General features: G+C 42.7%; 1 protein-coding gene across 2 annotated transcripts in view; it reads left to right on the top strand.

Moving 5' to 3' along the window:
* The window catches only part of SYN1 (synapsin I), a 391962-nt gene extending 388239 nt beyond the window's left edge, over nucleotides 1-3723 (top strand). The window contains exon 13 of one of the 2 annotated variants that reach the window (XM_069209651.1): nucleotides 247-3723. In XM_069209651.1, the coding sequence (XP_069065752.1) occupies nucleotides 247-274 (28 nt within the window). In that variant the 3' untranslated portion in view covers nucleotides 275-3723. Of the gene's footprint in view, nucleotides 1-208 lie in introns of both variants that reach the window. The other variant, XM_069209650.1, reaches the window with a different exon arrangement.
* The last annotated feature ends 18030 nt before the right edge of the window (nucleotides 3724-21753 follow it).

Raw genomic sequence — 21753 nt, 5'->3', positions numbered from 1 at the left:
GTTCCTGCTCTCTACCATATTCTCCAGACACTCAGCAGGATGCCATGTTGCACTGCCTCTGTCTTCATTTCTACCTTTGCATGACTTTAATTCTATGTTTCTCTCCACCTCCTTTCTCCCCACTCCACCCCTTCTCCTCTCCACCTCCTTCTCAATCTTCTCTCTCCCTTTTTTCCCGATCTCACCCCACCCATATTGCTTCCTTCAGCAAATCCCAGTCTCTCACCAATACCTTCAACATTCCAGACACTTCGGGTCCCCGAGCAAGTCTTAGCCAGGACGAGGTGAAGGCCGAGACCATCCGCAACCTGAGGAAGTCCTTCGCCAGCCTGTTCTCCGACTGAAGGGACTTTGGAGATCTTCCGTCCCTTGGACCATACTCTGGTCCCTTTTACACTTCTCCTTTGTTCCCTTTCCTCCTTCTTCACTCTGTCCAGCAAGAGGATTCGATGTTCAACAAGTTCCCAGTCACCTGCCTGCGCCGACCCGTCTCCTCATGTACCCTTTGCCCAGTGAAGAGTGACTCCCATGTGTCCATGTGAGATTGTGTACTATCTTTGAGCGATAGCCGCATGCCAAGTGTTTTTCTTTCAAGCAATGTTACCTAGCTGTACGTGTAGCCAACCCAGGCCACCCTCATGGTTTTTGAAAATTCAAGAGAAGAAGAAAGAGGGCAAGTGAGAGAGAGAGAGCACATGAGAGACAGAGATAGAGAGATAGAGAGAGAGAGAGAGAACAATGTACTCATCTGAAATGGGAACCTGGGCAAACCATAATCTTCGATATACAAACTACTGTTCAGGTGTAAAATGCTGTTTAATGGTTATGTGTGATATGGCTCCTGTGTGACATCACATCCTGTGTGAGGAAAATGTTTTTGTTTATGCATCCCACACCTGCAGAGTTGCTGTTTGTTTAGTTGTGAAGTTTATGTCAAGCAAATTCAAATGGAGCGGAACCCCAGATTGTGAGGAAAATCCTGGTAATTTGACCTGATAATGTTTCCCAGCAAAATGCTTTGATTTGGTTTAAGCTCAAGTTGTAGAGTGCGCTGGGGGTATAACATGTGCCATTTGTGGAGATAGCCCTGCTTTTTAGGACCTTTTAAATCTGAAGACAAATCACAGAGCATTTTGGATCTTACAAGATAGCTCTGATAACTGAACTACCTCCAGATTAAAGGAGGTTATTCGATCCCTGAAGAAGGGTTCCATCCTCCTTAGATCTGGAGGTAGTTCTGCTGCCCGAGGCTGGTGAGATAGCTCCAATGACTGCAGCATGAGTAATCCTGAGTGGTGCAAGCCCGTATGATCTTGACTGGTAGATCCCTTTCTGAAGAACTGAGGCTCTAGGTCATCTATTTCAGAGCACAATGTCGTTTCATCGTCCAGTCTCAGAGAAGGACATGATGGTGCATATTTGTAGCATCTCCACACACAGACTTCCAGCTGTATTCCGCTTGAATATATGACGTTTACTGGCATTATTTCAAAATAAGTCTATCTAAATGATGCTCCTAATTGCAAACCTGCTCTTAGTAACTGTCAAGGAGGTCTAAGATGTCAAACCGACTACAAATTCTAATGGGAAAAGTACATGCTGGCACCTTTTAAAAAACAGCCAATTAGTATGTGGCCTAGTGAAATATATTACTAATATCTTTTTACTAAGTCACACTTGTCCAGTCGTACACAGGAGCACAGACAGACTGATTTATAGTTAAGTACAGAGAAGAGTGTAGAGCCTCTGGATTCATTGGTTCTAATGATTGCCATCGTGACTAAGGTATGTGGTTAGATGTGCTTTAGTAATTTCATAGTGGTTACGGACGTCTCCCCACAGTACCAATATCAACGGGTAAAGACAATACTAGTGATGGATTCATCAATTGGTTGGTATCTTGGCATCATACCTTATTAGGGCGAACAAACAGCGCAAGACTTGCATCACTCTGACTACTTGACCACAGAATCCTCCTTCAGTGTGACAACATATTGGACATTAAGCCCTGAGAATATCACATGTACAACCATCACAAAACTGGTTATCCATCAAATAGTGTGCACCTGCAATAAAAATTTAAATTCCTTACATCCACTAAAAGGCCCTGAAAAAGCCCCAGGCCTTTGCATCTTAAGGGGCGAAACTCATGCTGATTGTGACTTTCTTCTGCAAGGACACAAGAACAAAAGAATTTAACCCGCATACCTACAAATTACTTGTTACTCATTCATAACAACTTATAACTTGCGATGATTCATGATTGCTCATGATGCCAAGACCAGGATAACTAAATAGTGCAAGCATCCCCAATATTGTGCAGACTCCTCTCAGTGCCACAGTCAAAGCGATGTGTTTTGTTGTTTCAGGGCTCAGACTGTTCATTGCAGTGGTCATGTGATAACTGACCAACACTCTGTCTCATACAACGGTTGCCACTGGATTGCCACCTTTCCTGAGAAACCAATAGGATGGCGTTATTGCGCCACACGATTATCAATAACAACTTATCACCAGCTGTGAGACATTACACCTATGTGATCCTGCATCCTTCTTTGCAGCCAATGAGGGCTTTGCTTTCCCTTCTGTCGATGAAAGTTGAATTCAACATCTGCGTGCGGAAAGGCAGTCTTCCTCTGTAAGTCAGGCAGAAATGTTTTACTCCATAAAGAGGACCCTCGTCCTGAATAAACAAGATAACTCCATAATGTCTCTTTTGTATGTTCAAGTGGACAGGACAATGGGCATTGCTGATGGCAAAGCAAATCTGGTATTTGCCTGCCATGTAACAGTCATATTTCAGCAGAAAAACTCTCCAGGGATGTAGGTTTTTTCAGGATCTTTGCCACTGAGAATCATTAGAGCACCTCTGGAAGTGTCCGAGGTGGGACCGAGAGTCATGATATGCAGGCAACCCAGGAGTCCAACTCCACATACCTTCTGATGCACGATGCATGTGGACTGTCCCATACTCTTTGTCTCTATAGGGACACTATCTTTGTTCTCTTTTTTGGTCAGTAGCATGGTAGACAACATTTTCCATGCCCTAAAATTTACACAGCATGTACAACCCATGGGCGGAGCGCTGGGCGTGCCAAGAACCTGTCCCCTCTCCGGCAAGCCCCTGCCTGCAGGTGTGTGTGAGTGTGCTGTCAATACTGAATGTTAAAACACAGCCAGAGGAGAGAGAATCTAAGCTCTTTCTAAAATATATGCACAAAGACACATTACATAGTCTATTTTTAAGACCCACTTGCTCATGAAACACTTCCACACTTCATAGATCCCTGTCAAACATTTTTCCCCCAACCTCTCGTAGCCCTGTTGCCCAGGTAGATGTCACCAGTCTGTGGTAGTACCAGTGTTGTGGCGTCCGGGCATGCTGTGTTTTTTACCTAACAAATTAATCTGTGTTGAATTTTTTTTCGTGATTTGTTCAAAGACAAATGTAAAAAAAAAAATGCAAGATTGTGGTGGTCAGGTGTATGTATTTAAAAAAAAAATACAAAGGAACATAAATATTGAAATACGTGAACAAATAATGATTATAAGATATATAAAAATATATATATATAACATATCGTTCTCGTTTTTCTCCACAAATGGAGGAAAGGGAGTATATGCATCTTTTGTGGCAGTCTGTGTGTGCGCGTGTGTGTATGGAACGGTACAGTACATGGAGTGGAACAAAAAACTGTGTACTCAATAAATCATTGAGCAAGAAATACTGGCTTTTGTCTTGTTTCTTTCTGGTGTATTTTTCCAAGATGCATAAAGCGAGAGGGTGCGGGGATTGTGGCTGGGCCAATTCATATTAGGATATGGGTCTTCTAAGCCAAAGGAATGATCAGATAGTAATTTCAAAACAATCCCAAGAAATAATTTCACTATACAAGAGATAAAACTTCCCCCCATAAAAGATGTTTGAATGAATTCAGAGTATTGTTTCAATTGCAAAGAAAGACATTAAAATATTTCATATTATTCATGCATTAAACCCTGCAAGGATTACAAAGAATAGGTTTATTTGCCCAGAATAGTGACAGATCTACTAGTGACTTAATCTGTGAAGAACTGTAAACACAATAACTTTTACTGTTTTTTTGTGTGGGAATACTAGCTAATGAATGGACATCCTCGCGTACAGTAAATACAAATTTCTAGACCAAAAAGGCAGTTTATGAACTTAGGGCCTCACTTACAAGGAAATGACGCAGCATGACACTGCAAGCCAGCTTGCTGCGCGTTTTGAAAGTGCAGGGATGCGTCATATTTACTTTTCTCAGCACTGGCACACAAACTGCTGCCTAGCGTCAACGCAGGCGCATTGCACGATGGTGCCTGCGCTGCAGGGATGATGGTTTATGTGCAGGTTGAGACACCTTCTTGCATATAAACTATTATTTCCTCTTTCTTTGTGAGCTGCAGAATGCAGCACACATAGAAAGAGGAAAAAAAATGGGGAGAAATAACATTATTTCTCCCCGTTGCTCCACTTTAACACCAACCCTGAGGTGGCATGGGAATCCTACGCATACTCAGCCTTGTAACTCTGGGAATGCGTCAGATTCCGTCATGTTCCATGGGTGTTGCGTGGGAACATCCACAGCAACACCAATGGAAAACCCCTTTCACACAGAGTAATGCGTGAAAGGGGGCCATGTTTACAAGGCCATGAAAAGTCATGCAAGGTGGATTTGCGTGGCCTTGTAAATATGGGCCGGCACACTAGGCCACCTGAGCATAAAAAAAGACGCTCTGGTGGCTTAGTGAGCAGCTAGGGCCTTGTAAATGAGGCCCTTAATCTGTTATTTTCAACAACAAAGGAGTAAGTCTTACATACAAATATTTTATTACTTTGGGCCCAATTTATTTTATAATTTTGGGCCCACAAAGGCGATCAAATACCTTTTCCAAGAAACTGAGGGCCATATGTAAGATGCAAACAGGGTGAGGCACACTGCAATCTGACACTCACCTTTTCCTTGGAATTAGAGGACTGGTAGAGAGGAGTTGGCTCAGAGACCCCCTTGCTGCCGTACGGAGAGGACCAGACTAGATAAGTATGTTTTCTTTTTTAATTTACTGTGCTGTTTTGTTTTACCCACTGCTAGGCAGTGTGAGCAATTTGCACGGCCTTCAGCCTTAACTCCAGAGCTCTTACTCATGTCCCATTATAAACAAAGGGGCAGATTTAACAAAAGTGGGTCGGCACCCAGTGCAGCGTCACTTTCCTTGCGGCCCTTTTGGCGCTAACCCACAACACTACATAGGGGCCAATTAGAAATAATGGTGCCCAATTTAATGCCGGCTCTGAGCAGGGGTTGAAAATGCCCCAAAAAAAACGACGCAAAGAAATCTTTTAGATTTCTTTGCACCATTTTTTTCAGACCCCCTAACGGGAGAACGCACCCCTTGCATACATTATGCCTGGCGCAGGCATAATGTGGCGCAAGGGGTTACAAAGTAATTCTGGTGTGGCGTTGTTGCCATAATATCGCCACATTAGTGTAAAAAAAATGATGCTAATGTGGCAATATTATGGCGCACGGGACTCTTAAATCTGTCCGAAAGTTTATACCGGACCACATTTAAGAGTTTTGGGGTTGGGCCTAAGGGCATTCCTAATCGCTCCACTACTTTAAACAAGAAGCAACTGCCATTGCATTTCTCTAAGGGCATCATTTTGGCAAGGACTCAGAAATGAACAGAAGGCCACGCGTCTCAAGAGTACAGTTTAGAGTAGGCAGGAAATTGTGGCCATCGAGGGCAGTGTGTGCAGTGACACATGCATGTAAGCAAAGACAATCTCACGCTGAGTTTTTAATAATGATGAGGTGTTCTTGAGCATCTGTAGGTCGGAAGTTGCAGTCCTGTGCGTCGGGACGCCAGCATTTCTAGAAGAAAGGAGACATGTGTAATGCAGCTGCTCACAAGCCTGGTGCAGTGATGCTAGATTAGGGCACTGGACGCAGCAGTGCATGTAACACGGCATCTGTGTAACGAAAGAGGTAAGTATGGAGGTGAAAAGATGCAGGGCACCACGTGACAATCAAATGGGAATGCATGATGCTGGGCATGAGCTTTCAAGTGAGTCTGCACATATGAGAAATACTGGAGAAGGTCTCTGATCATAACCTTGGAAAGCATTCAGCAAACAAATTCTCAAATGAGCCCCTGGTACAACCCCCCCCCCCCCACCTCCTCCCTCCCATCTTGTTTTTCACTTTTTATCGCAGCAATACAGAAGGGGGATGGGTACAGACAATGTTTGCTTTGCAGTGTGGATACACTTTTTCTCCAGTGCTGGCGCCCTCTTGACTGTACTATAGATACCTTTTCCTATGATGTACATAATTTTGAGAAACTTTGATCACAGCAAATCAAAAAAAAAAAAAAAAAAAAAAAAAACGAAAGTGACTTTTAGAGGTAGGCCAAACCAGGAGTTATTATGACCGGCAGCTGTCAACCAACCAGATCCAACTTCAAAACAATATATGTTCAAGGAGACTCTCTGAGCATGCGCAGGTGTCCTTCTCTTTGGGTCATTACAAATAATTTATGTTGTAGGTTTAGTGTTTTCATTCACAGTAGTGACAGTGTGGCACAGATTTATCAAGACTTTGTGCCGCCGCAAATTCACATAATGTGATGCGAACTGTTGATATGGTATTTAATCTCCAGCACAAAACTATTTTACAACGGAAAAGAGTGCACTTTGGAGCACAAATAGCACTTTGTGCTGCTTTGCAACCCTTTGCCCCAAGAGTGGTACTTAGGAAGTCCAGGGCAACAACTCAGGATTTTTGACCCAAAACCCTATCCATTAAAACTGATAAACTGGGGTTTGCGTCAAAAATTAAACAAAATTGAAGTAGGCACAAAGTGTGGGAAATTTGTTTATTTCTCCTAATATTTCCATATTGCCTGGGAGCCACTTTGTACAGCATACATTCAATGTTTAAAAAAAAATTACATGGATAAAATTTTGTCTTGAGACCACTGTGGTACAAAGCCTATGCACCTTTACTCCATGGTGAAAAGCCGTGCGTGTGGCAGCCTTCAAAGAGGATCAGTGTGGTGTAATTGAACAGCATCAGGCCATATTAGTAAATATGGCTCTGCGTTGCTCTCTCCCCCTAGCACAATGCAGCACTGCAACGTTGGTTGCTGTTGTAGATCGTGTTTTGCTTTTTGTAACTCTGCCCCATGTCTTGATATTTGTAGGGAGGAGCCACTACCAGGATGGTACATGAAGAAACTAAGCTTGTTTGACAGTATGTTATGTTATGTTAAGGGTTGTCTATCTCACGCCAGGGCAAAGGTGACCTTGACAACCCATCCACTTGGATATTCCTCCACCCCGGGATATACCCCATTTAATAGTGGAATTCCTGCAAGCGTTCTGCCGTCCTAGCCAACCTTGCAGACACCTTCCCAGTTCCACCCGGTACCAAAACTCTTACTGGTGGCTTGTGATCCGTGCAAGTTATTATCGGTGACCCCCATACATACACCCTAAAATATTCCACAGCCCATGCTGCTGCCAATGCTTCCCTTTCTATGACTGCATTGTTGCGTTCAGCATGTGTGAATGAGCTTGAAGCAAATGCTACTGTTTTCTCACCATCCCCATGCTTCTGCGTTAGTACAGCTCCCAACCTCACTGCACTAGCATCCACCGTTAATATGGGTGTGCATTTCGTATCAAATGGAGCCAAAATTCCTGCTGAACATATTTCATTCTTTATATCCTCAAAAGCCTTCTGTTGGTCATCAATCCACTCAAATTTCCAACCTTTCCTTAACAATTTCTTCATACTTTCAGTTTTCTCTGCAAAGTCTTTCACAAATTTCAAACAGAATTCAATAAGACCTATAAAAGATCTCAACTGATCTTTATCCGAAGGACGTGGCGCCTACCTTATCGCTTCTAATAAGTCGCGCTTTGGCCTCACTCCAGACGGAGACAATGTGTACACCAGATACCCCATTTCTTCAACACAAAAGATACATTTTTCTTTCTTAAGCTTTAGTCCAGCTTCCATTATCCTATCTAACACCCTTTTGAGAACTATGTTATGGTTTACAATAGTATCTGAAAAAATCTAAATGTCATCTTGAAAATACACAACACCCTCGATTCCCCTTCAAAATTTGACCAATCATCCTTTGAAATACTCCTGCTGCAGATGCCAACCCAAAAGGCGTTCTAGTAAATTGGAACACCTAGTTCAGTTGTTATAAATGCTGTAAATTGTTTGGAATCATCATGTAGCCTTATCTGGTGATATGCACTTCTTAAGTCTAACTTGGAAAAATACTCCCCCTTCTAAGCATTAAAATTAGCTCATTGATATTGGGAAGTGGAAAGCTGTCTGTTACTAAGTTCTGATTCAAAGTGCAATACCCACACAAAATCTGAAGGTACCATCTGATTTCTTCGTGATGACAATTGGAGAAATCCAACTCGACGTCTCTATTGGTTCAATAATGCCTTGGTCCTTCATCTCCTGAAGCATCCTTTTAACTTCCAGCCTGGCTGCTATTGGAACTCTCCTCACTTTATGTTGAATTGGAGTTACAGAAGGTTTAAGTCTTATTCTGGGTACATAACCCTTGACCTCTCCAATCTTCTCCGAAAACGCTGCACTTGCCACTTCCAGTACCTGTAATACCGTAATCTCATCCACTACCATGACTTGACTTGGTGACCTGGGATTGATTTTCAAATGCAGATCATACTGATGTTCCCATCCCAGTATCGGAGGTCCACTTTCTGCCACATATACCTTTCCTTGTACACATCGGTCTCGAGACTAGATCTTGGATAACATATAATCTAATATGTCTATTTTCTCTCCTTGATAACCTCCCAGATTAATTTCCTTGGGAAGTAAATGTACTTCAGGCCTATGCAGCTTAAACAAGTCTTTGGGAACAATAGTATATGGAGATCCCGAATCCACCATCAACTGAATTCTTTTGTTTCTCACAGTAAACATAGCTTTTGGTCTGTTGTGCCTCCCTTCCTCCGCCAGACCATCCAATATAGACAAAATTCTGTCTTCATTCAACTCCTCCTTCTCTCCATCAACTTCAACTGTCGCAACTTTGGATCTATTATTTGACTTGCACATGTGTGCAAAGTGCCAATTCGCCCGCACTTCCTAAAATCTTTGCTCACAGCAAAACAACTCTTCAACTCAGAGGCATGATAACTACTGCCACACCTCGTGCACATTTTTTCCATCTTCAAATTAAGCTTATTTCCTTTCCTGTAAGCACCATTTTTTTTGGCTCACAGCATATCCTTTATTGGTGCCTGAACTTTCCTTCTTGTCCTCATCCACATATGACACGTTATTACCAGTTGTTTTTCGTTCCATCTCCTTCACACATTGCTCTGACTGTTCAACCACCTTTGCAATTTCTATAGCATCTTGTAGCGAAGGATTTTTAGCGGCCCAGTCTCTCTTGCATCCTCTTATTTTTGCACTGAATTATCAGCTGGTCACGTATCATTTCATCCCTCATATTCCCAAATTGACATTTTAATGAAAATTCTCGTAGTCTCGTTACAAGTTGATCAATAGTTTCTTAACTCCTCTGCGGTTGGGTATAACATTTATATCTACACATCACTACATTCTTGTCCTTCACAAAATGCTTCTCCAATCGTGTTTTAGCTTCCATGTATACGTCAGTCAGTGGCTGACCATCCTCACCCAACTCTGTAGGTAACTATTTAAATATGTGTTGGCCTTCCTTGCCTAACGTATTCAATAGTAATGCTTTCTTCCTCGCTGATCGAAACTCTCTTCCATCTAGAGCTTTAATATAATTTAAAAAAATATCCAACCACCCCTCCCATTCGATCTGTGGAGTTCCTGGTTTCACACAGAAGATCAAGCTGTTTGACGCTCACTCACACGATTAGTAATCTTATAACAACTGTCGATTTGTGTGATCAAGCAGGACTTGCCTGAGAGATGTGCACCCCAATCTTAACTTGTGCAATCACGTCACCTGTATTCTTCGCTCCTCCTTCGTTCTCAACACTGACTGTGTCGATGCTTGCGTCTGGGGCCAGAGCTCGTCGCTAGTGTTTCGAACAGAAGACACTCCTCGCTGGTTAAATGATGAAAAGCCATGTTTATTGAAAGTACACGTCGACGCAGTCAGTGCTCCCACTCCAGCCACCAGCCAATGGCCTGCTGATTGGGGAGAGAGAGAACGCTCACAGCATCTTGGAATGCTAAGCACGGCTCCGCATTCCACATTACAATTCTACATTATAAAACATTGCATGCATTATGGAAAATATACAAGAGAGCAGTGTGTCTTGTGAGAAGAAATATCAAGAAAAGGAGTGGATTGAGCTTCATAATGCTTATGGCAATAACAAACTTTGGAAATGTTGGAAGTTTGTTAAAAAAAAAAGAAGCTGAAGGGATGTATCTAGTAGGAATCAATAACATTTTTTTTTTTTTAAATAGGAAGAACATATTACCATCACCGCCTCCTCTACCAGTTTAAAAACCCCTGTGGTATCCCCAGTCTTTGTTTTGATACTGATTGCGATTTACTTGCCATAAAATAAGTCATCCTAGGGAGCTATTTAGACATTGCACTGGCCATGTGATCTTCCATCTGCTTATTTTAAGTTGGACCCTGGCTTTTGAGCTGGCACTGTCAACTCTTTTTCCCTTTACTCTTTGCAGAACACTATGATTTCAAATTCTTCGGTACTTTACTTATGAAGGGTTCCTTTACTAACCAGAAAAGTTTAACTGCCCTTTTGGACAATTTAGACAGAATTTGTGGAATACATTGGATAAGTGGATTTTAAGTAAGACTTTGATTTCATTCAACCAGACCGGTTTTCAAGCAAAGAGAGGGACCTCTTAATATTTTGATCTAGTCCGTATTAACTGAATAAGTCTTTCATCAGAAAGTAGCTTTCTACTCTAGTTTTGTCGATTATAGCTCTGATCTCGACAGAGTTAAATGAGGGCTTCTGTGGTCAGCCTAGGGCATCCCTGTAAAATCGTTATGAGCCATACAATTCTTCTATTGAAATATCTGTTTAGAGTTGAAGTTGGATTCCAGGTCATATGTATCCCAAAACATTGTAGCAGCTAACTGATTTAAACAGTATTGTGTACTGACCATTATTATTTAATCTTTTTATTGTTGTTTTCAAATTGTTTTTAAAAGTCACCATTTCACATTCACCTAAATTAGCCTTACAATCCATCTTATCAATACAGTACACTCAAGATATTGTACTGTTAAGTAAAACTGGCCAAGCACTCCAAAAAACGCCTTACTGCCTGGGTTGCGTATTGCAGTATCAACAAAATGACAGTCAATTTATGTAAAACAAAGGTGATTGTTAGAAAGGGGGTTCCTGGGGTTGGGTAGGCACATCAGCCAGGGAGGGACCACCACTCTAGTCAGGGCAACAGAGCTACACTCCCAAGATAACCCTTGCTCACCCCCTTGGTAGCTTGGCACAAGCAGTCAGGCCTATCCCAGAGGCAATGTGTTAGGTGGTTGCACAATACACACAACACCAGTGATACACTGAATACATCACAAAGGAAACGCTCAACAAGTTCTATAAAAATAAACTGTATTGCACATAAATCACTAGACCAAACACAACATGTATCAGTAATACCCTGCTACACAAGCAGTTGGCAGAACATCACACATATTACTAGTACTTTGCGAAAGCAGGCAGTAATCAGGTGAACACATAGGTTACTACTATTCTGCAACACAAGCAGTAGTCCGGCATTCATTATAATAAGAACGCACATGTTATAGTGAACACATCACCATGAATGCACATAAAAGAGAAACATTCCGAAATGGCAGATTATTATTCCCAAAATAAAGGCACATATCATGGAAACATGTCCATAAGGCACCATCCGTAGCCAAACCCCCACTGTATCCCAGACCGGTCCGTCAGATTGGCACATTACCCCCACATTGCAGCACAACCTATACCCTAAGTCAGGCTTGAGGAGGACAGTGAAAACACTGAGGGTACAACGGGAACACAGGGGAGGAAATATTGGTCACATCGCACAGTAATCACGGCAAAGGCTGGTCATAAGAAGGCGATCGTGCGCCTGCGTGCCTTTTAATCAGTTTACTGTAGTAACACCTACATCCACCAAGCCTGGTGCAGGAGCTCCTGCGCTCCTACCCCAGTGAATGCGGTGAAGCCAAAATAGCACTGGCGGGATCGGGAACCTCCATCGAGGTTCGCCACCCTGTCCTCCAGTACCCACACAGGTATGACAAGGCTCGCGGTGGCACACCCGGTTGCCACACAAGTGGGGAGACCTCTTTGGGTCCCCTGCGTAGGACAGCACTGCAGATAGCCACCCACCTCCATGCGGGACAGCTATCAGTAGCGGCTGCTCCTTTTCCAGCCACCCACGTCACAAGAGCCCATCTAGTGCACCTCAGGGATTCCGGGTCTGCTCCCTTTCTCTTCGTCAGCCCAGTACAGGGAAACCTCCTGGCGTCTTCGATGGAGCCTCCTGGCTGAAGTCTGTGGGTGACCTCGCCAGGGAGGGGGAAGGCGGGGGGAAATACCTCTGTGGAGGATGAGCAACTGCTTCCTCCTCCTTGCATCCCTCCCCAGGTCTTGGCTGCGGCCACAACATGGAGCAAAGCCTCCGTTGGACTTTACGCCAGCAGTTGTAGATCAGGTCATTCATCCTACCCCCACAGAGGAGTGCAAATCCTTAACCATTTGGCAAAACTTTGACCCCATCTCTGACGATGCTCTCCTTAAATGCATCCTCGATACAAAGCCCTCTAACCATTCTCTTGACCCCATCCCTAGTGCCATTGCCATTGACTTCTATACTAATTCTCTTTCCTACTGGACCACTCTGGTCAACCTCTCCCTCAGTCAAGGCTCCCTTCCTGTGTCCTTCAAAACTGGGCAGGTCACCCCTCTGCTAAAAAAACCCACTGCTGATGCGAACGACCTCAACAACTACCGTCCCATCACTAACCTACCCTTTCTTGCGAAAATCACAGAAAAATGTGTAGCGAAACAACTCTCTCGCCATATCAAGGAAAATGATCTTCTTGACAATTTCCAGTCTGGCTTCATTCAAAACTGCAGCACTGAAACAGCCCTGCTGCTAGTGATTGATGACGCGCTGCGGATACTCGATTCAGGGGAGTCTTGTCTTCTAATTCTTCTTGACCTTTCTGCAGCCTTTGACACTGTCAATCACAACACTCTCCTTAACACTCTTCAACAGAGAATGGGCATGGAGGGCACTGTGCTAAAATGGTTTGCCTCCTTCCTCTCTGATAGATCCCAAATGATCAAAATAGCGAACAGTCTTTCAGCTCCTGTAGCAGTCAGTCAAGGTGTTCCTCAAGGCTCCATACTTGCACCCACACTGTTCAATCTCTATTTAGAACCATTGGGAAATCTGCTGAGTAAATCCGGGATCCACTATCATCTATATGCGGATGACACTCAGATTTACCTTAAGGTGGCCTCCAATCACGATCTCTCCTTCCTTAGCTCTACTCTCGCCTCCATTCATAACTGGATGGTAACTCATCAACTGATCCTGAATCCCTCCAAAACAGAATTCCTCCTCCTTTCCTCCTCCCTTTCTCATCCCCCAGTGCAAACATGGATGGATCAGATCAATCTAATGAACAATAAGCCCATCATTGTCGAGAGCGCAAAATCCCTTGGTGTCATTCTCGACAAAAAACTTAATCTACTCTCCCACATTAACTCCATTGCAAAGTCTGCTCGACACCAACTGCGCCTTCTTTGGGGGATTCGTCGCTTCTTCCCGGAGCACGACCTTAAAACCCTGGTCCAAGCGCTGGTTCTCTCCAGATTGGACTACTGCAACTCTCTTCTTACTGGCCTTCCCAAATCCCACCTTTCCCCCCTGAAGTCTATTCTCCATTCGGCAGCTCGTTTCATATATGGGGCCAAAAGAAGCGACCACATCACACCCATTTTATCCACCCTCCGTTGGCTTCCCATAGAGGCAAGATCTATCTACAAAACTGCATGTATCACCCACAAAGCCTTGCACTCCTCCTCCCCTCGCTACCTGGTGAATAAACTGAAACTCTCTGGAGGCTCCAGACCATCACGTAATGCAGAAAAGTTATTGCTTGAACCTCCCATTTTCAAGAAGGAAAGATTGATGGCCCAATCCTTTTCAGGCAACGCGGTGAGAATCTGGAACTCACTTCCGCCTCAGCTTCGGACCACCACCTCTTCCCAGGCCTTCAAAGCTGACCTCAAAGCTCTCCTCCTTCAAAGACACTTCCAAAGTTAATTCAAGCCCTCTGTTTTCAGAAGGAAGTCCTTCCATTATAGGATATTCTGTTCTCCATGCCTATAGAAGTGCCTTCCCAGGGTGTTTTTGTGTTTTGAGTGTCTGCCATGTAGTGCAGTATTTTACCTCTACCTGTATCTTGTACTCGTTTGTAACATGCACAAGGCACCTTTCCTTTTCAACGTATCATTTGCTACCTCTTATATCTTGCTTGCTTTTGATACATGCACAACGGCCACCACTGCCTCATGTAACGTAACTATTGTTTTAGTGTTTTGAGTGTCTACCATTGATTGCAACTTTTTTACCTCTATTCGTACTTTATTTGCTCTTGTAACCTGCACACGTCACTTTTTCCTCTCATAACGTATCGTTTGCTACCTCGTTTATTTTTTGCTCTTGATACGTGCACAATTATCACGATTGCCTCTTGTAATGTAACGCTTGTTTTTGTAACAGGCTCACCTGTAATTCTTCTCCTCTTGTATCTTTACTTTGCCTATTGTGAAGCGCTCTGACACCTTCGGGTAAAGTCCGCGCTATATAAAAACGCATTAAATAAAATAAAATAAAGTCCAGGGTCTCTCCAGGGACCTCATCGGGTCCTCCCCTCCTGATGGTGAAAGCACGAGGCAGCCTCCCACATCCGCACGGGCCGCTGCTGGCCTCGGAACTCTATCCTCTGGACTTGCGGTGCCCGCAGGGGGAGGCGTCTCCCCCCCCCCCAATCTCCTGAGGTGGGATCGGTGCAGCACTGCTCACACAAAGCAACCCGCATGTCCTCTCGTTTCCCGGGCCTGGTGGTGAATGCCCTTCAGAGTAGGGGCCTGCCTGCGTCCCCCTGGGCACCACAGAGCACGCACCTCGTCTGCGCTGGCAAATAATTAAAAATACAAAGCGCTCTCCTCGTGCTGCCACAGGAGAACATGAAGCACTCTTTACACGCTGAAGTAATAAAACGGGGGAAGAAGGGCACACCACCCATCCCCTGGAGAGAAATGGGAAAGTAGAGCAAGCAGAGGGCCAGTACATCAGGGTCCGTGGGGCAAAGCAACAGTCCTCCTTGTGACCAAGCAAGCCGCAGGTCATTGCCACAGCAGTTCAGGTCTGATGGCTGTTCCTCATAGCAGCATAACAGTATCCTCTGGTAGGTCCATGCAGTATCTAAAAATTGGGGACAACCCCCTGTACTTCTACTCATTCTTCTCAGCTTCCACAAAGGTGGGGAGGGGTGTTCCAATCAGCACTAACCGACTCCAGGAATGTCCCATTCCCCACCAGCACTGGCTGCAGACATCAGTAGGGGTTAGACAAGCCCTTTGCGTGAGGGCGAGACACAGCCTACATAAATGTAAGTGCAAGTGTGAAATGTCCCTCCTTTGTTTGCTGAGTTCTTTCCCTGGCAAGTTCACTAAGTGAACATTTTTGATGGCCATCACACTTCCTCCTGTTACGGTGTGCCATGACCCCATCCTCCAGGTTCGGTTTGCCTTTCATCCCAGCAGCAATCCTTTCTAGACATTCGCGCAAGGAGCCAATAACTCTTACGCTCATGGTGGCCGCAGCACTTTAAAATTGACTTGCTTCTGTCAACTGTTTTGCTTTTCATTTCCAATTTATGTGGCAAGAAAAGTCCAGTTAGGAATTTACAACCTAATAGCTCTAACTGGAGCAAACGTGAGACCCATTGCATGCAAATTCTTGTTTTCAGTGTTGGTGACTCCAATTGGTAAACAGACATCCATTTCTTTACATTCTCAGAAGCCGAATTAAAAGCTTTTATAATTGCAAACCTGCAAGGCATTGGACAGTAAAGTGTAGATTATAACTTTATATTTTAGTAGCTCTTGTAATTTTGAGGGCAACTAAGGCAATTTATTTTTGATTTTATTAAGGTCTGGGTGGTCAGGATTTGTAGTGTTAAAACTGCATTAATATCATATATGTTAAGATTGTTGTGGAAAGCATGGGTTACTCACATTTGTTTGCAGTTGACATTTGATTGTTTTTATTAACCATCCAGTAAACTTTATAACAATGATACAATTTGATGCATTTGAGATTTAGGTGCAGTTTAACTGCCCTCCAATATGCTTGTAAATTAAATAATTCCTACTGACCTGCAAATATAAGTTGCATGCTGTCCTCATTCCATTAATATGTTCAGATGACCATCTGTACAACGTTTCTCATTTTTAAACAGTTCATTTTCCAGTGACCTACTGTGTCCTGGGGCATTTTGTAATTTTTAGTCCTGACCATCTACTAATTAAAAATGCCCTCCACCATACAATGAAATTTGAAGTGCAGGTTGCTACATCTTGATTAATGCAATTCTCATTTAATTTACACGACTGGCATGATCTGGCTGAGTCTTCCAATACTAAACATATAGTAATAGAGACCTTTCACAAAGGTTAAGAAGGTCATTCACATTGAAGTTACACATACAATCTTTATTCATCATGTAACTTTTACTCACATAGGTTATTGTTTTTGCACTGCAACAATCATGGCTCACAAGCCACAGTACCCATCAAAGCCGACCAGATGCCTGGGGGTAATGAATATTTCACTTCTAGAAATGTCAATAGATTAAAATATACTTCTAACATTGACTTGCAATGCACCCTTCCTGTAGCTGCCCCATTCATGAATTAACTATATGTGCAAGCAGCTTCAGCCATACTTTGAGGAGAGCGGTGAGACAGGGGGGCTTGGGTGGTGAGTCTTTCGATAAGGGAGGAGGTCTACTCAACATTATCAATGTAATGCATATATTTTAAGCACTGTGGCCCATGGGCATGTAGAAGTCTTTACCACCACACTCTCACTGTTGTTTCAGCATGCAGTGTTCATTTCATGTCAAAGTAGTATAGGCATTTCTTCTTATAGTAGTACATCTCATAAATATGTAAGCTCTGCCTCTATTTGTATTATCTTGGGTGTAGGGGTTTTACTCCCTCTTATCCCCGTTTGAATTTGTGAACCATCCTGGATAAGATGGAGTTATTTTAGCCTCAGGAAAGGCCATGCTCGATATTGCAGCCGCCCCCCCCCCCCCACACACACACACTCACACACAAAACTATGCCCTGCAGTACTGTGCCATTGCTTTTTCTTAGCACCAGGTAGAGCACTATCAAGTCTCTTCTTCCCTGTCACCCTACACAATTTCAGGTAAGATGGAGACAGGGGCCCTATTCATAACCTGCCTTGTGTAGTATATTTAGCAATACTACGCACGTTATACAAAAGGCTATTCACAAACCTACAGGCAGAGGCCTCTGCCTTTCCCTCTCTTGTATTTTATGTGCAGAGATCTACCTACATATATGTTTTGTGCAAAATGTGGGCGGGACAATTGGAGTAGCTAATGAGGAGTACTTACTACTTAACATAATTTTAATGTAATTATCATATTATTTTAATTTGTTTAAAGTAATTACATTTTTACTTCAAAATAAAGTTAATAGTGCTGTTCCATTTTTTTCTATTTTGGTCTAAATGTAGAATAAAAATATAAAATTAATTTACATTATTTAACAAAAATATTTTGCACTTTTTTTTTTAAATGTGTAAGCAACTTTTTAAAGTTTACGTTACCATAGGGAAATTTACGCCCTGATGGTAGGTTTCTCCTCACACCAGGAATATGCTGGGCTTCTCCGCGAGGACAGTCTCTCCCCAGCACGTCCAAGCTCACTCCTTTCCTCTATTTGCAAATAGGCAGGCGTCTAGGCTCTTTACACAGACCCTCAGCTCATCCAGCAAAAAGGGGTGACAACCTGTCATTGGTGACACAGCAGCTCTTGGAGTACTCCAAGGAGCACTCACTTCCTTGGTCAAGAAGAACGTAGGACTGGAACCAAGAGGATGGTTTGGATTCAACTTATATAAACAATTTTAGACAGAGTGTGGATTCACTGTCTAAACTTTTACAACCAACTACGAAGTACTCAGTGTATTCGTGTTAACATGCGACATGTATGTGGTTTATAGTTGCTTCTGACATTCAAAACAATCGTACCCATTACCCTTTTTACTGTTCCTTTCCAAAGTGCTGGACACTGTATTGCATATTTACTGATCGACAATGATTGCAGAAAAATGTTGTGTATTGTTGATTATGGCCTTTATACCAGAAATAAATATGTTAATGGTCAAACCTGCAAAGCTATCTGTTATTGTTAAAGTTTTATAGCTACAAGACCAGCATCACTGTAATTGAAAAAATAAGCTTTAAACGTTACTGTGCAACTGACTAATGATTGGTTTATTGCAATTACATAGAAGCAAGAAATCCTTAACTTTTAACATGTAACAATGTTAGGTCCCTAGTTGGTCCCTCTGTATTCCACTGAAAGCTGTTTATTAGATATATATATAAAAAAATTCAGTAGAAGTTAGGCCACTCTGATGGCACAAACCGGAGTCATGCTTATACTCCAAACATCACAAGCAGACCTCGTGAGGGTCTAGAATGGACATCTGTCCACTGCTGGAGTGACTGCTTAAACTGACTTTTCGGTGGTGACACCCTGCCTAACAATGCAAGATATTTTTACTGAAAAAATACTCCCTGTATATCAATTCCACATCTGTGTCAAAGAGCACAGAAAAAAGAGAACTATTGCCAGAGCATTGGTGTGGTGCTCTATGGGTCAGGTGGTATCTTGTCCAGGGTGATGCCATGTGCCGAGACAGAGCTGAATGCCGCACACCGGTGAAGGAGACTTATTGTAAAACTTCCAGATCTAGTTTGGGACTAGGGATGTTCGAAAGGAGAGGAATATGCAGTTAGAAGTATCCATTAGAAAAGTTTTTTTCCCCAGCAATGAATCTCCTGCGCAGCCAGGTGGCAGAACTTTATTCAGCCTCTGGACGTGACGTCATTGAAGAACACAAGAAGTCTGAGTGCGAGACAGCAGAGGTTGGCAAAAGTATTTAAGGACGACAGCAGATGTGGGCAAACGGGGCACTTCTGGAAAAAGCTGTAGCAACTGCCATGACCCTGATGCAATAAGAACGAAGGCCCTCCGGAAGGTCTTTTTTTTTTTATAACTTTTTTTTTGTAAAACATCATTAAACATCAACATCATAAATACACACAAACAGGTTGTTTTAATTACATTATGCCAGGGCATAGCAGATCTTGATGCAAAGTATGGCCCAAACAAATAGTGCATTTTTTCACCACCCTGTTCTTTTTGTACCTCCAACGAAGTAGACAAAGAGCTGATCTGTCCTATTGCATGCAGCCCGGGTACTATGACAGCCCATTCCGTGTATCCATTCAATGCACCATCTCCTCCTCTTTTGGATGCAAAGGAGGGAATAAAGAGATGGAAGGGTGTCAGACATCCTATATGAGCTGGAGAAACCACCTTGGGTAAGTAGGGTCAGGTACAAAGCACTAAAGGGCCCATTTATCAAAGAAAGGGCAGGAATGCGCGGTATCCAACACTGCACAGCACATTCTGTCTTTTCCCAGCGATGGTGCACAATGTGCTGCCTAGTGCCAATGCAGGCGCTTTTGCATCATGGTGCAAGGGTGCCTGTGTTTTAAGCAGGCTGTTTTGTGCAGGAAGAGGCACCTTTCTGCATAAAAATCTCGAGGCATTTTCCTCTGTCTATGTGCTGTATAATGCAGCACACAGAGAAAAAAGATAAACGAGGAGGAAAAAAAAAAAAAAAAACTATTCCGCCCTCAAAACCCCTTACCAGGGGAGGTGACGCAGTTTTGGTTCATTCCCTAGTCTACCACTTATGGTAAATCTGGGAATGCGTAAAATTCCATGGGTGCTGTGTGGAAACAGCCACGCACCACCTATGAAATGGCTCCCTGGGGCAAAGTTACGCAATGCTGCGATTTGTGCAGTTCCATTACTCAGGATTTTTAAAGCCACTCAGGGCCAAGCAAGGTCTAAGGGTTGCACGCTTTTGCACCCCGTTGCATGGTGCAAAGGTGACACAACCCTTGTATAAATCTACCCTAAATTATCAAGATGCAAAACAGTGAGGAGTGGACAAACTGAGAGGGCTTGAAGTTGTTCAGCCCCCATAGCAGAGACAACTACCACTAACAAAACTGTTTTTAGTGTAGTCGGACCACACTGTAGCGCTAAATGGCGAAAAGGTGAAATAAAAGGGAACACAAAATTGATTTTTTAGGAGGGTGATCTAAGGAAAAACCCTATATATTCTCTATCCAGTTTAATAGACCTCATTCAAAATACTGACGCCTGATGCCTACTCCTTTATGCTATTGGTTTAATCTACCTTTTTTGCACTTGAGCACTGCACCATATCACCATGCACTTTCTGCAGCACTGGTGATCTAAGTATATTTTGCCGACTCTGAACCAGTTACTATATAAAAACACTGTTTACAATTAAATAAAAAATAAGATTTTGATCACTACATCCATTATTGATATTAGAAAGACACCTTAATATGGCTACTGAGGTTGATTTATATTCCTCCATTTTTCTATTTCTAAAATAACCCAAGATAAACCTCTTAAATTTCTTTGCTCATGCCCAGTGATGTTCGGTAGCCCCTTTGTAGTTATACAGTTGGCTTAACGGCATTTTGTAAGTCCAAGTAGATGCTGGCATCAGTATTGTAAGGTGGCATGCTGTTTGGAGCATGTCATGCAAGTCACATCTAATTTCCTCCACTATTCCCCTTTCATACACCGCGTGACTTTATATCTAACTGAATTGTGTGACTCCTAAATGTGACGTTTCCTATCCAGCAACTACATACTGACACAACTATTACATGCACTGTATTACATCTGTTACTCTGTACTACTACAAAAAGGTCATTTAAAAATAAACATTATCCTCTGAGAAACTGATTTTCTTCATTCGAGTATCGTTTCAATGATATTTCTGATCGGGTAATAGAGAGGCAAAGTGATGGTGGGAGAAGCTTCTCCGATTTTTTTAGTAGAATTTTATTTTTCTCATGTCACCTGTACACTTTTAATATACATATATATAGTTATTTCATTTCTAATAGAACTCTTCAACATAAAACTGACATCATTTTGAAGATATAGAATGGGGGTAAAAGAAAAAACTGTCCTTTTTTACAAACATTTCAGATTAAATTTGAAAGTAGTGCAATAGAGTACCACCATGTTTCTATACTTTTATAACATGAACTGCTGTGTTTACTTTTAAAATATTTTTTCTGTAAATTATTTTTAGCTCATGATCCTCTGAAAGCAGGTGCCAAGGGAGTCTGCTCTGTGCTATCTCAAATAGCCGTGTGGTTCAATGTGAGCATTTAATAAAGTATTGCCAGTAGAAACAGTATTAATGTAGTCAGTTGGGATCAAAGCTCTAACTTCAGTGACATCACAGAATAGACATCATGTGCTTG

The sequence above is a fragment of the Pleurodeles waltl genome, chromosome 10 (assembly GCF_031143425.1).
Source record: "Pleurodeles waltl isolate 20211129_DDA chromosome 10, aPleWal1.hap1.20221129, whole genome shotgun sequence".
NCBI lineage: Eukaryota > Metazoa > Chordata > Amphibia > Caudata > Salamandridae > Pleurodeles > Pleurodeles waltl.
Note: the sequence above shows the minus strand (reverse complement) of the source record. Positions and strands in the feature narration are given on the sequence as shown.